This window comes from Phocoena phocoena, chromosome 4, assembly GCF_963924675.1.
Source record: "Phocoena phocoena chromosome 4, mPhoPho1.1, whole genome shotgun sequence".
NCBI lineage: Eukaryota > Metazoa > Chordata > Mammalia > Artiodactyla > Phocoenidae > Phocoena > Phocoena phocoena.
The window spans coordinates 31,119,010-31,135,304 of NC_089222.1; the positions used below are offsets into that span (position 1 = coordinate 31,119,010).

At 43.0% G+C, this 16,295-nt stretch overlaps 1 protein-coding gene across 1 annotated transcript in view; it reads right to left on the bottom strand.

Moving 5' to 3' along the window:
* The window catches only part of WWTR1 (WW domain containing transcription regulator 1), a 129,572-nt gene that overhangs the window by 40,668 nt on the left and 72,609 nt on the right, over window positions 1–16,295 (bottom strand). The window contains exon 2 of the mRNA XM_065876329.1: window positions 9,606–9,742. Within this exon, the coding sequence (XP_065732401.1) occupies window positions 9,606–9,742 (137 nt within the window). The remainder of the gene's footprint in view (window positions 1–9,605; window positions 9,743–16,295) is intronic.

Genomic DNA, 16,295 nt, shown 5'->3' on the forward strand with positions numbered 1-16,295 from the left:
TGTTTTTTATTTTCTCATTTTTTGCTGATCAGTATTGTCTACAGTGACCAAGTAGTAATTATATAACATGGGAGGAAAATAACATTCTTTTTTTTTTTTGCGGTACGCGGGCCTCTCACTATTGTGGCCTCTCCCGTTGCAGAGCACAGGCTCCGGACGCGCAGGCTCAGCGGCCATGGCTGAAGGGCCCAGCCGCTCCACGGCATGTGGGATCTTCCCGGACCGGGGCACGAACCCGTGTCCCCTGCGTTGGCAGGTGGACTCTCAACCACTGCGCCACCAGGGAAGCCCCGAAAATAACATTCTTGAATCTTGCTGCCTCAAATATGTTTTCGAATCTTAATTTTTCCTGCATTTTGTTATTTTTTTTTAAACCAGTGAGATGGCTGATCTTCCTCTCTTCAGTGCACGTAATGAGGAAAGACCATGAAGGCTTTTGTTTTCCTGGCTTCTCTTATGGTATTATTTTGCTGACTTCAACACAGAGAATTATCCAGAGTCAAGCGTGGCAGAACAGCTGTTCCTGACCACCAGCAACTGCAAAACACCCCGGGAATAAATTTAGACTTCCAGCAAGGGAGAAGAAATCAATCTTGCAGTTGATACAGGGTGGGGGAGGTGATGATCAGGTGGGGACAACATCACCAGGGGCCCCAAAGAGGAGATCAAAGAAAAGTGTCCAAATGTCACTCAACACTTATCATTTTGGAACAAGTGGCCGAAGGACAAGCCATCCCAGAATCCCTCTGCCTAAAACTGTAACTGGGCAACATTCTCCACAGCAAGGAAGTTCCTGAGGACAAACTACTGGAAGTCAGCCAGCAGATAGTACTAAAACTGTCCCAATTATTTTTAAAACTCTCGAAACAGAGGCCCGCAGCTTAGTGAAGAGATTAGACTCCATTAAAAATAAATAAGTAAATGAAGGTCGTGTCCACAAAGAAGGGAATGAGGAAAAGCTTGACCTGGCCTTTACCTCTTTCCTAAGAGACTCTGTGCTTCTTTGGGGTATGGGGTGCCCCTCCGGAATTTTTCAGGGCTTTAAGCTTGCAGAGGCCTGACTCTTTGGTCAGCTCTCAGCTAGCAAAGTTCAAGATGGGCTTATACACTGACCCTATGAATTTAGACAATACACTTCAATAATCTAGTTGCAACGTCTCCCCTGGTTTTTGAAGTTTACTTGGTATGACTGGGGTCAGAACTCTCTGGAAAGTGGCTTCAGCATTCACATACCCAAAGCTCATGTGTGCACTGACACCAAGTGCCAAAGTGACAAATGCCAATGTCACCATAAACGTCTCTGTCAGGCAAAAATCAGTTAAAAGTTGGTGAAATAAGTCAGACAGAGAAAGATAAATATTATATGTTATCACTTATACGTGGAATCTACAAAATAAAACAAATGAATGTACATAACAAAACAGAAACAGGACTCACAGATACAGAGAACAAACAGTGGGGAGAGGGAAGCGGGTATGGGCAAGATAGGGGTAGGGGATTAAAAGGTACAAACGACTATGTATACAATATATAAGCAACAAAGATGTACTGTACAACACAGGGAATAGAGCCAATATTTTAAAGTAACTATAAATGGAGTATAATCTTTAAAAATTGTGAGTAACTGTTGTACACCTGAAACTCAGACAATATTATACATCAACTACACCTCAATTAAAAAAAAAAGAAGTTGGTGAGCACACTCGGCGTTCTTTTCAGGTAACTCAAGTTAAAGACTGGATCTCTGAGTGCGTTTTTGCCAGTTGTTCTGATGGCAGTTTCCAATCTCTGTGCTAAGGCAGAGAGTTCCATGGCCGTTCCTGCACTTGGCTGGTGACCAGAGGTATCTGAGCACTTGAAAACAGCACCCATTCCTAGACTCCACCCTACATGGTCTGAGACAGGATTTCGCAGGGGTGGGGTCCAGGCAGTATTTCTCCCAGCAGCTGTACATAACTGTTCTTAGGGGAGCAATCAGGCTCCTACTGGACTCTGAAGATGTATGTGTAACAAATGGCCCAAGGAATCCGACCCGTGCCAGACCTGGGCCTCCACTTGAAGAAACACGGATCTTAGAGACCAGGGAATGACTTGTTTGCCACAGGTAGACTCGGCTGCAGAAGCTTGACGATTCATGCTTCTGTCTCTATTGTACACTGGGCCTAGAGCCTTCTTCCCTACACCCCATCCTCCTCTCCCACCATAAAAAGCTCAAGACACCAACCAAATGGCTCTCCTTTATTTTTTCTTTCGGCTATTATAAAACGAATATCACCATATTACAGAGAAAATTAAGGGGACCACCCCCAATTCAAAAGCCTTACCGTAATCACTATGAACATCTAAAAATACATAATGGATTTACTCAATACATTTATTCTACTAAGTGGTGCACCTGTGATGCATAATGCACTTGGCCATGGCCTAGAAATACACAGGTGGAGAGCATCGTCTTGTGGGAAAAGAAAATCTAAACAAAGTCTTTTTTAGAAAACAAAATTATAATCATAGTATAAACAATTTTGCCTGCTTTATCAAATCAGACTGATATAATCAAGTTTTCCATGTGCCATATAGTCCTATAACTACTATTAGTTACAGATATATTTATTTTCATATTGCAGGCATTTAATGGTGGGGGGAGCATCTTTGTGTACAGTTTTCCAAAGTGTTCATCTAGCAACTACTTGGGAATTGTACCTTGGGGGATATTTTCTTCAGAAAATTTTGGCATCAAACAGTTTTCATGGCTCTTAAGACTTCTTATCAAAGAGGAGATTTGCTACCTAAATTTCTAAATTTTGTGTAATAAAATCTATAAGTCTTCATCACATAATCTTAATGCATATGCATTAAGATTAACTTAACAGTAACTTAAAATCTCCCCATATTTTAAAATGTCTGATATAGATGAGAGATTCACAAGGTTCACCAATAGGCAGAAAACACAAGGTTCGTTTCTTTATCGACTATTACGTACCACTTTATTGCACAAGAAGAATTGAATCAGTTGACTTAATTATTTGTGTTTGGCCCCCATTTCACATAATCTTTAAAAGCCTTAAAAGGTAGGAACTGTAATGAATCTCCTTTAGGAAATGCTGAAGAGTGGTCTTCAATAATGCCGACAGACTAAATTCTGACAACTGATGGATTCCTCCAAATCTCTCTAAGAAAATCATACTGATTTTCTACAGCATTTAGAAAACTGCTCTCTCTTTTTTTAATCAAAAAAAAACAAAAAAACATTGTAACCAGAACCCCTTCCCCTTTCCCTGTGCCCACAAGTCTTCCTTCCCTTCCGTAAAGACCCACTTCCCACCACAGCACTCTTATCAGCGCCCCATCACCACCACCCTCCCCCTTAAGGGTGGAGGTTTTTCAGTTGTCTTTGGGTTTGTGTGTGTATGTGCTTGTGTGCGTTAGGCTAACTCATGCTGCGGAAACCGCAAAGTTCAAAAAGTAGTGAGAACATCAGAGCTGGAAAAATCACAGTAGCCAGATGTGTCTGCCATAAGCTCACTAAATAAATTTGATTAGAAGGAAACTACTGGAAAAAGACAAAAATAAGATAGCCTACGTATAAATCTAACTTTCAGCAAACTTTCAGGATACCTCTCTACATGCTTTCAGCAACACTAGGCTGCGGTGTCCCTTAGCTATTTTATTTGCTTTTGATAAAATGTCTTCAAGTGCCTTTGTACACTTCCTAGAGGGACAAAGGAGCCAACTTTGCAAACTGAGCAGAGACTAGATTTTCCATCTTGTCTTGAAAAGCATACCCTGCAAAAAAAAAAAAAAAGCAAGCAAGAAAACCACACGTGTTTACAATTTGAAATACAGATCAAGATAGACCTGGAGGACAAACTCTGGCCTGATGGATGGCACATCTTCAAAGGGGGAGTGTGTGATATTTAAAAAATTCCTATAGCATTAAAAATACACTCTGGCTGCACTTTACCAGCGGTTTCTCAACTGGCTAGGGCTGGCAGTCTGGTGAAGTTGTTATACAGTCTTTATTTTTCCTGTCCTGTCTGGGAGGATACTGGCACCCCAGGTCAGGGTCTCATTCCAACAAGGAGGTCCATTAATGTGTGACAGGAGGCCAGCACACCATGGTTGACGATCACTAGGGTTATCCCCAAAAAGGCAAAACTGTCTGTCACTTTCTCTCTGCAAAGACATTTTAAAATATGGGGAGATTTTAAGTTACTGTACGAGTTCAGTCCTCGTGTGCTGAGAGATAGGAAGACCTTGACACCATCACACTTGCAGAAGGAAAAGGTTCTTCATGTGGGGCTCGAAGTGAACCTGCCCTTCCCAAACTGCCTCTGCTCATGAACGAGCCCAGGCTCGAGCGTGTTTCTCACAGTCGCTGCCTGGGGTTCAAGATTAGTTTCGCAACGTGTGAGCAAAAGTGTCCAAAAGATCAAAGCTGCAGGAACTGAGGTTGGCTTTTCCTGAGGGAGAAGGAAGAGGATGGCTTTCTATCGCACACACCACAGGCTCTTCCTCTGGCTACACAGGCCAGAAAAGTGAGGAAAAAACAGGCTACTAGCTCATAGTAATAGTTACAACAATATATTTCTTGGGGAGCTTTCTCTATGCCAGCTACCAAGGCATGGAATACCTAAATACTCAAAACTTTTATGGGGAAGAGACTATCATTATCACCATATTACAGATAAGGAAAATGAGACCCAGGTTAGATAATAAACAAAACTAGTAAATGTCTAACCCAAGAGAAACTCAGTTCTGACTCCAGGTCTTCCCATTAACCACTATACAAAGAGGTCTCTGCCCACCACACCACCCGCATTACCGCCCTAACAACCTAACTGGTTTCCTTAACAGGTTCCATTTGCCCCGAGTCCATTGTTTTATGTATTATAATATGGGCTGTGTAGAGTCCTTTTTATTTTCCTGTTTGTTTCATTTTTTCCCCTCCTTCAATAAAATTTAGTGGCTATTAAAAGTAATTAATCATACCAACAACCCACTTAAAAGATATGAGATCCCACCTGGTTTGTGTCATGCAAAAAAAATCAACTTTCACACTTATAGTAGTTTTCCCCCTTCACTGTGTTACGTAACAGTGAGGATTTCAAACAAGTTGTCAGCCCCCAAGTGATACGGCCTCCGCCCAGTGGTAATCTCTCCTCTTCGCTATCTAAAGTTCTCCAAAACCTTCCTTCTTCCATTCACTGGGTATCTCCGGGGACTCAGACGCAAAGGGGACCAATCTGCTCAAACAGAATCAAATTGGATAAAACCTGACAGACAACCCGATTTGGTAAATACAAAAACAAAAATTTCAGTTAAAAATTAGACCAAGCTGGGGGCTTCCCTGGTGGCGCGGTGGTTGGGAGTCTGCCTGCCGGTGCGGGGGTCACGGTTTCGTGCCCCGGTCCGGGAAGATCCCACATGCCGCGGGGCAGCTGGGCCCGTGAGCCATGGCCGCTGAGCCTGCGCGTCCGGAGCCTGTGCTCCGCAACGGGAGAGGCCACAGCAGTGAGAGGCCCACGTACCGCAAAATAATAATAATAAAAAATAAATAAATAAAAAAATTAGACCAAGCTGGAGAGAGCTATTTGAAATACCCCTTGAGAGTCTGTTTCGTTTTACTTCAGCATTTGAAAAGCGAGTGAGTTTAGATACACAGCCAACCTGCCATCCTACCAAGAGATAGATGCCTTTTCACTGGATTCTGAGGCAGCCTGACAAAAGTATGCTCACGAAGTCACTCACAAAATGACTTTCACAAAGTCACTCCAGGATGCCTTTGAGTGATGGATCTCTTCTCTCCCAATTAAAATATGGGTTGCCTTACAACCCACATTTCAGGAATAGAGCTACTGAAAAAATAAGATATCCACTGACAATAAGTTTCTCGGGGGTGAGCGGGGGGGACCGGGAGGACTGAAACATTCCCACCAGGGGGCGCTATCCTCACTGAAAGTAAAAAATACAGAGTTCCTAATTTAAAGCTCTTTGCACACTAACCAGCCTAAAATAAATATTTTTTTATGAGAGCTTTTAAGATGAACAATGAAATTGTCTTCAAATCTAACATTCTATAGTTAAATAAAACTTTTCTTTCCACAAAGAACAATGATGACATAACATTTCATTACGTGCCAGGCATGGACCTACTATGCACTTTACTTATAAACTCATACAACCTCCTCACACTATAAATATAATCCTCATTTTACATATGGAGAAACTGAGGCACAATTAAGTGACTTAACAGAGTCACCAATAGGCAGAGCTGAGATTCAAAGTCTGACAGTCCGACTCCCAAGTCCATCACTAACACACAGAAAAACACAGAATCACAATATAAGATTTATTGCTGAATGTGTTTTGCTATGTCACTGATTATATCATAGTTCCAGAAATATATAAAATTAGCTTATTACTAATTCTATCACCTGACGGTAATGTTCATTGCATTTTGACATCATTTTCACTTGTACATAAATATCTATCAGTGAAGGGGACACATCACCTAAGTTCACTTATTTGTCAGATGTATGCCATTGAAAAGACCAAAATTCTAGAGTTAAGAAGAAGTAGGAGGAGGAGAAGGATCTTCTCTGGTTAAAAGGTAAAAAGAAAAAAAAATGCAGTTGATGTAAAACCGACATAGAAGCTTTGAATCATATTCCAAATATTGACTTTATATGTTTACATATATATGCTAATGTATGACGTAGGTATAATATATGTAAACACAGATGTACACCTATTATTTCTAAAATAGTGGAAATAAAATACCACATACTAAACCTCAAAAACAAAAAAAAGTAGAAAGATCTGCTCTTTCTATTTTTTTTTTTTTTTTTTTTTTTTTTTTTTTTTTTTGCCGTACGTGGGCCTCTCTCTGTTGTGGCCTTTCCCGTTGCGGAGCACAGGCTCCGGACGCGCAGGCCCAGCGGCCATGACTCATGGGCCCAGCCACTCCGCAGCACGCGGGATCCTCCCGGACCGGGGCAAGAACCCGCATCCCCTGCATCGGCAGGCGGACTCTCAACCACTGCGCCACCAGGGAAGCCCTGCTCTTTCTATTTTTAAAGGTTGATAATAAAGAGTATAAACTACAGGCAGAGCTATAGCTTTAAATAAAATACTCTGAGTAAATCATTTATTATTAGGACCATATTGTGACTCTCTAAATTACCCCCAGTCTTTGGAGCTTACTTTGCATTCCCCGTTATATTTCCAAACTTGGGACACATCTGTGATTCTCGAGAGGCTAGCAACGCATTTTGTAATGGGCAAATATTCAAATATTATTGGAAAAACCCCAGAATGTGTGTCTTGAGAAATTTACTGCCCCGATTTATTAGAAATCTGGAAAAAGGTATTTTATTCAGCCACAGGTAAACTTGTTTCAGACATTCAGATTACAATTTCTTTAGATAAACTTTACCAGCAATTGGGCTTTTAGTGCGTTAGGGGGATGGGGGGAGGGCAGACTCACATGTGCCTTCAGTATTAAGCTTTTAGCATTCAAAGTCCTTCTAATTTAGTCCACTTCCTACTCGTTGTGCAATTTTGTAAAATTAAGGAAAGTACATGAAACAGCACAAACAAGGATCTTCACTCCAATACTGGGTGCACCACCAACACACTAAACCCAAATACCCATCAGATGGAGGCTAGTTAAATAATTATAGCATATCAACATGTTGGACTACTTGGCAATTAAAAAAAAAAAATGAGGCAGCTTTGCGTATACGGATATAGAAGTAGAAAAAAAGCAAGGTGCAGGATGGGAGGGAGACACAAGAGGGAGGGCATATGGGGATATATGTATACATATAGCTGATTCACTTTGTTATACAGCAGAAACTAACACAACATTGTAAAGCAATTATACTCCAATAAAGGTGTTAATAAATAAATAAATAAATATATTATGAGCAAAAAACAAAAAAAGGCAAGGTGCAGAACAGTGGGTATAACGTGCTAGCAATTTATGTGAAGAAACATACACATAACTGGAAACACTGATTGACTCCAGGCAACATACAAGGGACTGAGGCATGGGTATCAGAGGAAGACTTACTTTTTGAACACCCCTTTGAAAAACGTGTTTGAATTTTTTTAACCAGGTCCATGAAAGATCCTTTCCAATTGTAATCGGTTATAAAGTTAACATTAATAATTTAATAATCAGCTTTTAGAACTTTTAATAAAAATTAAATGGCTAAAGAAACCCTAGTCTAATGCTACCTAAAAATTAAATAAATTAATAAAAATTAAATGGATAAAGACACTAGTCTAATGCTACCTGATTTGTGGTTTCCTTGCTACACTCGCATCTGCTTTCTACTTGACCTCTTATATACTGGGGACAAGTGACTCATGGGTAGCTTTGGTTCACCACTGCTCGTAGAAGCAGTGGTACCATTTTCCTTGATCTACCCTTTAGATACGAAACACAACAGAGGTTGTTCTGAGTCGTTTGCTTTTTGTATATATTTTACATCTGCAAGCTTTAAAATGGTAGATCCAGACTTCCTGGAAGAAGGGACAATATATTTACTTGAATATACTGACTCAGGTCTCCTTGAGTCCATACTCACCATGGCTAAGCCACAGTTATAAAGGAAGGGTGTCCAGGAAACTGCTTCCATTTTTATCCTGTTCATTCCTGAAAATCCAACAGGAGATTCTTTTCATTCTCTAAAATTCTGCTCTGTGTATAAAGCAGTATCTGGATATCTGATCTTAAATGGAAACATTACCTGAAAACGGCACCATCTTTTTTAAAAACTTCAAAATTGGCCCTCTTATTTTTAGCCTTTGGGGGTGGGAGAGGATGACTAACAAAAGCTGACTGGTTCTGCTGCTGGAGTGTATTCATTCATCCCCAGTGTATTCATCCCCAGTGGGCAGAATTGTATTTCTTCTGAAGTAAAGGCAATTAGCAGAAACGAATCTCAAGTTTAAAATCACATTTATTCAAAATGAAGTGAAATGTGAGCCGTCCTATCCTAGGGCAGGTGTGGGGAGAAGCCACCCGCAGATTATGTAAGGGTTGAATGCATTCCCCAACCTCAGTTCCAACTCTGGCTCTACTAGCCCACAAGCTCGGACTTGGGAAAGTTTCTGCATCTATAAAATGGGAATACTGTCACATCTTGTAGGGTTTTTGTGAGGACTGAATGAGATAAGGCAAGAAAACACCTAGTCTGGTGTTAATCACACATTGTTGGGGGGCGGGGCTGAGCAAAGAGATTTGAGGCCAGAACTGTACACTTTGGCAGTCTTCAGGGACCAAATTCACAGAAAGGGGCCCTTCTTGCCTTGGTCTGGATGAAGACAGGACGCCTAAGTGAGTTTTCAAAGAACTTCACTAAATACAACTGGAGGGGATGCTGGAGCTGTAGTGTAAACCCTGGTAGCAGTGTCATGAACTGTGTAGCCAAGAGGCCAAGAAAAGAAGGCAAGGGCAGTGAAAGGGTAATGCAGCCAAGAGGGAGGAGAAGATACTACCTGGGCGTGTGAGTAGGCACTGAGGCAACCAGAGCTGCTTCTGAGCTCTAGAGGCCCTCGGTTGAATGCTTGTTTATCCAGCTCAGGTCAAAGCTTACCGAGATTCGGCTGAGACATGGCCATGGACCTCTGGGGCGCTGGTGTGGAAGTGGCAGCTGGGTGGAGGTTCATATGATTCAGGGGCTGATTCATCGCCTTCCTAGGGTCTTGCCATGTGGTGATTTTTTCTATGTGACTAAAAGAAGGAAAACAATTATCTCTTTCATTGTTAGCGTTATCAATGTCATCATCACCAGGAACAACACAACAGTTAAATGATGCTGGCTCTTCTTGCCTTAGGATCTGCTTATACGAGCTGGACACATTGTCTTCAGCCAAGGTCAGGCTTGCCCACTTACCCTCCATCCAAGTTGGGCCACGTTGGGGATTTTGCAGGGGACTCTCTGAACATAAGTCCATGACTTAGCTGACCAGCTGCCCCTATGTGCAAACACCCTCTTAAGGATTTTCTGCCTTACCAGGGATGAACAAGACCCAGCGTTCCTCCCCACGGTCCAAGGAGCCTTCGTTCTCCAACGCCCTGTGCTCACTACCATCCAAGCACTGCGATACCACAGTGCAAACTCCTCTCGCAAAGCCGGACCTTGCGCTCCTGCCTGCCAGCCCTCCCACACTCTCCCAGCTCATATAATTGACATAATGAGGATGCCTCCACCTGTCCTCAGCCAAAGACAGGGCCCTTGAAACCAAACTCATAAACATCACATTGCTGAGCTCTTACAAAGGGTAAGACACTGTGAGGTCCACATAGGTAATACCTAAACCCTCAAGAAGTTTATGTTCTACCATGCAAGATACCAACTGCGTAGCTGGAGAACAGGGTAGCAGGAAATAAGTGTAGGAAGTGCCAGATTATGGAGAAACCCAGATGCTGAGGCATAAGGGTTTCTGAGGGAGGAGACGTGATTAGACTTTTGGTCATATACAACTTCAAGGGTTTGTTATTACAACTTAATCTCAGAGAAACAAGCATGACATCAGCTTCTACCCAGAGTTTCCAATGTGTCCGTAGAAAGATGGATGGGGGACTTCCCTGGTGGTCCAGTGGTTAGGACTCTGCGCTTCCACCGCAGGGGGCATGGGTTCGATCCCTGGTCGGGGAACTAAGATCCCACATGCCTCGCGGTGCAACCAAAAAGAAAAGAAAAAAAGATGGATGGGACATCTAGCTTTGTCTGCCTCCCTCCAGACCACACCTTAAGTCACTTCTGGTGCCTTAAAGACCCTGTGCCACTCCATAAACTCTTTTTTGAGAGTTTATTACATTTTTCTCTTAAAGATAAGCATATTCATTTGGTGCCACAATTCTTGTTTTATGAACTGTATCAGAGATCTTTCTGTATTTATCAAGGACAACGAACTTTGATAGCAGAAGCTGAACGTCAGTCCTCTGTTCCAAGCCTTGTAACTAGGTTGTCTCTCCCAAACCAAAGGGCAACGTCAACCCCACACACTATAGACCTTTCTGGATCCACGTGAAAAGGAGAGAGATTGCTCCTTTCAAACACACCTTGCTTTTGAATAACAATGGCTTCTTTTGAATCCTTAGCTTAGGAAACCACTATTAGTATCATTAGACTAAATCCTAAATCAGTGCCATCTCCTACACTGGAGTTGTATTTTTCTTTTAGTTTGCTTCTGCTTCCTCACATCTGAATACTGCCACTGCTAAAATTCTTCTTCAGATTTCTTCATCCCGGACTGGAAGTTATTGCCATGGGGAGCTCATTCATTGCCTTGAGTGAAAACTTGGATGTTTTCCCAAGAAGGCCTTTAAAATGAGTATGATTAAAAAAAAAAGTCAGCTTCCATAAAGGAGGCAAAATTAAGTTTAACTGTTGAGTTTCATAGGAGCCATCCGTGGTCTTTAAAAAATAATCAAAAATAAACTGGGAGGAATAAAAATTAAAAACCAAGACGATTTTGTTAAGAAAAACACAAACGGGGCGGGGGGGTGGGTAGGGGGGCTGAACTACAGAGATAAAAGTCAATTACCTAAGCCTAAAGGAAGAAACAACTGTCTTAGTTACACCTTCAAGTTTAATAATTGTAATTCTGTTCAAAGCTTGCATAAAATCCTTTGTCAACTTTTGGTCTTGTGAAGACTCATAGCCAGCCTCAGGGGGTCTGTCACAGGCCTTCCAAGTGAGGAAACAGTTGATGAGGATTTCAAAATTAAGCTCCCTTTAGCAAAGTAATGAGTTAAGAAACCCTTTGACTAACTATTCCTTCAGGACTCTTACTACTAAAACATGTTTTCCCAAGGTAGGCACGTCCTACAGAAATACTTTCCACTGTGGTACCAGGAGGGGAAGTATCATTCTCTCTTTCGTGAGCCTTTCTTAGAACCTCTGGCACCATGGATATCGATACTGTGGTAGAAGTAGCATGCGTGCAGCCCCGGTGAGACGCAGTGACATACACCGTACAGTGGAAGACATTTAAGGACGCTGCTGTGTACAGACACTCAGCTATCTGTCAGTGGTTGGAACTATACAGGAACCCGAATGATGCATTCCCAAATGCCAGTCCCCCACCCTCCCCTCCCATTCTGAACAAGTGGGCTGGGATTCCCAAATCTGGGGAGAGCAGAAAGGCCCACACCCAAAGTGGTAGAGGACCCCAGCTTGCCTGAGGACTGCCACCACGGCTGGCCAGCCTCCATCCCCTGGGACAGAGGTGAGGGCTTTCTGGGGGAACACTCTGGCCCTCATTCCGATAGATCCGACCCCAAAGATGCACAACTCAGCCGGGGCTTCAAGCCCCAGAACTCCCCCAGGACCGTGGGAGTCTCCGCAGCCCACCCTTCAAACTCCACACCCAGCCAACGCTTTTAAAGGAGTTTTGTTCCCAGCGAATTTGTTAATTAAAAGTGTCACTCACTGTATTCCCCAAAGACTTGAGTACAAGAGGGAGCCTTTCATACGTGAGCAGTTCTCATTGCTCTGAAACAACTCTGAGAAGAAAGCCACTCCAACTCCCAGCCTCTGCACATCCGTCGACCCCACGGCAGCTTTGCTCTAAAGTTCAGTTTATGTGATGTCCAGGGCGGCTCCTGGTCTGAATGCTAACGGCAAGGGCACTGCTCACAAGAACTTAATCCACTGCTCATGGTTTGATTTGAAAACTAAATTCTCTTATTGTTCAAATCACTTAGCTCCCCTCACCCCATTCCCAAACGTAGGATAAGCCACCCGCTATTCCATACTGCTGTCTCATCTCTGCTCCTTCTCTGAGCTACTGAATCACTTCCTTTCTTGTATTTCTCAGTGCAGCCTTACTGTTTGCCAGGACCCACAGTTTAGATAGATTAATCCCCACTTCCCTACTACTCCCACCCCTCCCTGATGTCACTCCCTTAAAGAGTCCACTTCAAGAAAATGCCTAAGGGAAAAAAGAAAAAAAAAAAATCGACAGGGCTTCCCTGGTGGCACAGTGGTTGAGGGTCTGCCTGCTGATGCAGGGGACACGGGTTCATGCCCCGGTCCGGGAAGATCCCACATGCCGCGGAGAGGCTGGGCCCATGAGCCATGGCCGCTGAGCCTGCGCGTCCGGAGCCTGTGCTCCGCAACAGGAGAGGCAACACCAGTGAGAGGCCCACGTACCGCAAAAAAAAAAAAAAAAAAAAAAAAAAAATCGATAAAAAGAAAGAAAGAAAGGAAGGAAGGAGGGAGGGAGGGAGGAAAGAAGAAGAAGTCTGCTGTTTTAAAAGTCTAGTTTCTCTTAAAAATTTATATATTTATATATACTTACATATGTATATTCAATCTGCCTATTAGTGTGTATTCTATGATCTCACACATTCTATACAGTTTTCATATGAAAATGGAACAAAAAAAGAAAATAAATACCAAGTATTTATGGTGATATATGCAAGTAATATGTTCACTGGAGCTTTTTTTCCCCCTTATCTAAACTCTTCTGTACTTTCCAGTTTTTAACAGTGATAATGCATTGTTTTCATAACAAGTAAAAACAAAAACACTCATGAAGGTGCAAAAAGACAAAAAGGAAAATGATGCATGGATATGCAGGTCATAGGTACTAAAAAGTTACTGGAGATAAACTACAGATTTGGCTCCTATTTTTGAGTGGCCAAAGTAAGAAGGGAAATGGATTCAATTACATGGCCCCATGCTTTTTATAAAGAAAAAAGAATGACAGTTTCTAAGAGAAAGAAAAACTCTTCTTGACACACACACACATATACACAATTTTCCTGGACTTTAAAACTGTCTGGGGCTTCCCTGGTGGCGCAGTTGCTGAGAGTCTGCCTGCCGATGCAGGGGAAGCAGGTTTGAGCCCCGGTCTGGGAAGATCCCACATGCCGCGGAGCGGCTGGGCCCGTGAGCCATGGCCACTCAGCCTGCACGTCTGGAACCTGTGCTCCGCAACGGGAGAGGCCACAACAGTGAGAGGCCCGCGTACTGCAAAAAAAAGAAAAATGTCTGCAAGGGTTTCACATGGAGGCCTGGGGTGGTGTGCAGTGGAAATGGTACCTGAAAGAAAGATAATCAGGCCCCCTCTTCCTTTGGGGGCCCCTTTGACCACTACTTCCCATACTGCCTTTCTTCACAGTCTCATAAAGGACAAACCTCCAACCACATCAGGGTCTGTGATGTCCAAGTTGGCAAAGAGCCTCAGCTCTGAGGACCTGCATTTTGCCCAGGGGCAACAAAGGTCAGCATTTATCTGAGAAGATATTTGGCTGGAAATGGTAGCTTATGGAAAACTGTGCTGTGTTAAATAATTTTTCCTTCTGGAATTAATGTGTTCTTCAATAAAGACACAAGTTGAGAAAGTCATTTTATGTATTAGGAAAATTCTATGTTGGGGGTTAGAATGTCATGGAAATCAGTGGGGAGGGGCAGCATTACCACCCTCTCCTATCGGCCTGGCCCCTCCCATCGGACTCCAGGGGATTGTTAATTTAGCTCCTATTTCCTCCCTTCCAGCCCCCTGCGTGACCTTTCACCTTGATGAGGGCAATGGCCTCCAGGCTTCCCCTCCAGTCTCTCAGGTTTTCCTCTTGCCCTCCATCCCTTCCCCACCCTCCCTATCTGACAATCCCTTCTTTAACCCACCTCCAGACTCATCCCAAGGACAGCTGGGATCCAAGTCACCCCTGCATCCTTAGTCCACCCCTGGCCATTGACAGCCTACTGGGAGACAGCATGAGGCACTATGGCCTCTGGAAAGACCACAGGCTTGGAGTCACACATACCTGAGTTTTCATGTAGCTCTGACCCTGTGTGACCTACGTGGACAAGCCATTTAACCCATTCTAGTCTCAGCACCCATATCCGTGAGACAGGTAAAAAAGCCAACAAATGCTCCGGTTCCTCCTTGCAAGGGTGAAAAAGGTCTGCTCTGGGAAACCTGTAACCGCCAAAGTCACCTGCCAACGTCATGACCAGTTCACTGGGCTTCCCCTGCTCACTTCCTCAGCAAATAAATCCCCAGAAGGCAGCTCCAGCCTCCAGCCCAAGGCTGGCAACCTTTGGTTCAAGTTTATTCAACAAGTGTGGATTGTGTATCTATCGTGCGCGTGCACTTGGTAGGCATAAAAATGAAAAGCATTTTGTAAATATAAAATCCTGACTGGCAGCAGAACCATGAAAGGCAAAGATAAAACCTTATCTGTAAAAATAGAATCCACCGACTTCTTACAGCCCAGGAAAAGGCCTGGTGTTTTTGGACGGATTTACCCTCCAGTTCATGACCTATTACACTAAGTTTATGGAAGGAAGCCACACAACAAAGACTTTCTGAAATAGAGAAGGCCTATGCAATCCATTTTGTATTGCTGGAAGCATACAGAGATATAAAAATAGGAATGATTCTAAGTGCTTAATTTTGAAAGAATTTAGAGTTCGTAGCAACATAATAAGCTGCTTGCTCATTTCTATGGGCAAAGATTTCATTTCCAAATATAAGTGTTTGGCCTTTTTCCTCCTTCTCCTCTCCTAATATATTAGAGTTTCACATTAGTTAGTGTCAGAAATTACTTAGGGCTCCCTACACTCAACAGAGCTATTAGGGCAGGACTTAGAAGCAGCGTCTTCTTTTCTACCACCCAGGCCCAGCTAGGTGGTTAAAGAGAACCACACCAAAGAGATGGGAATTTAAAGGCAACCTGGGGTCATAAAACCAAGGCTGACTGGCTCAAAACTCAGTTCACACTCAGCGCTGCTTGGCTTCATCCCCTGGCCAATCCCCGTTTCTCTTTAACCTCTCCCCTCATTCTTTCTTGTTTGGGGGGTGTTAATATTTCTCTTCCAATGGAACATAAGCTCTTTCGATGACAGATAGGACCCTAGGGGTGGAGCAAGGTGTCCTGCACATTGTAGGCACTTGAAAAACAATACTCCTGCAACCCCCCATAATATTCACAAGACCAATCGAGGGCAAAAGTAAATTATCTTACTTTTAAAAATCAGACATTAAAGTTCTTTTTGACTTACCAGGCCAATTCACCACCCTCTTAATGTTCTAACAAAAGTATATATACACTGAAGATTATGTGCTTAAAAACTGCTAACTGAAATAGCTTTGCAGCTTGCTTGTTGTGAACCAGTTCAATTAAACTCATCAGTGTTAAAAATGAAGACTGACACAGATTTGCATGAGGTTGATAATTTCCCAGACAGGGCTTGCCAAGTAAACTGGAACCACTGTCAGCAGACAACAAATATTATGCCAATGTTTAAGCCTATACCAGATGGCAA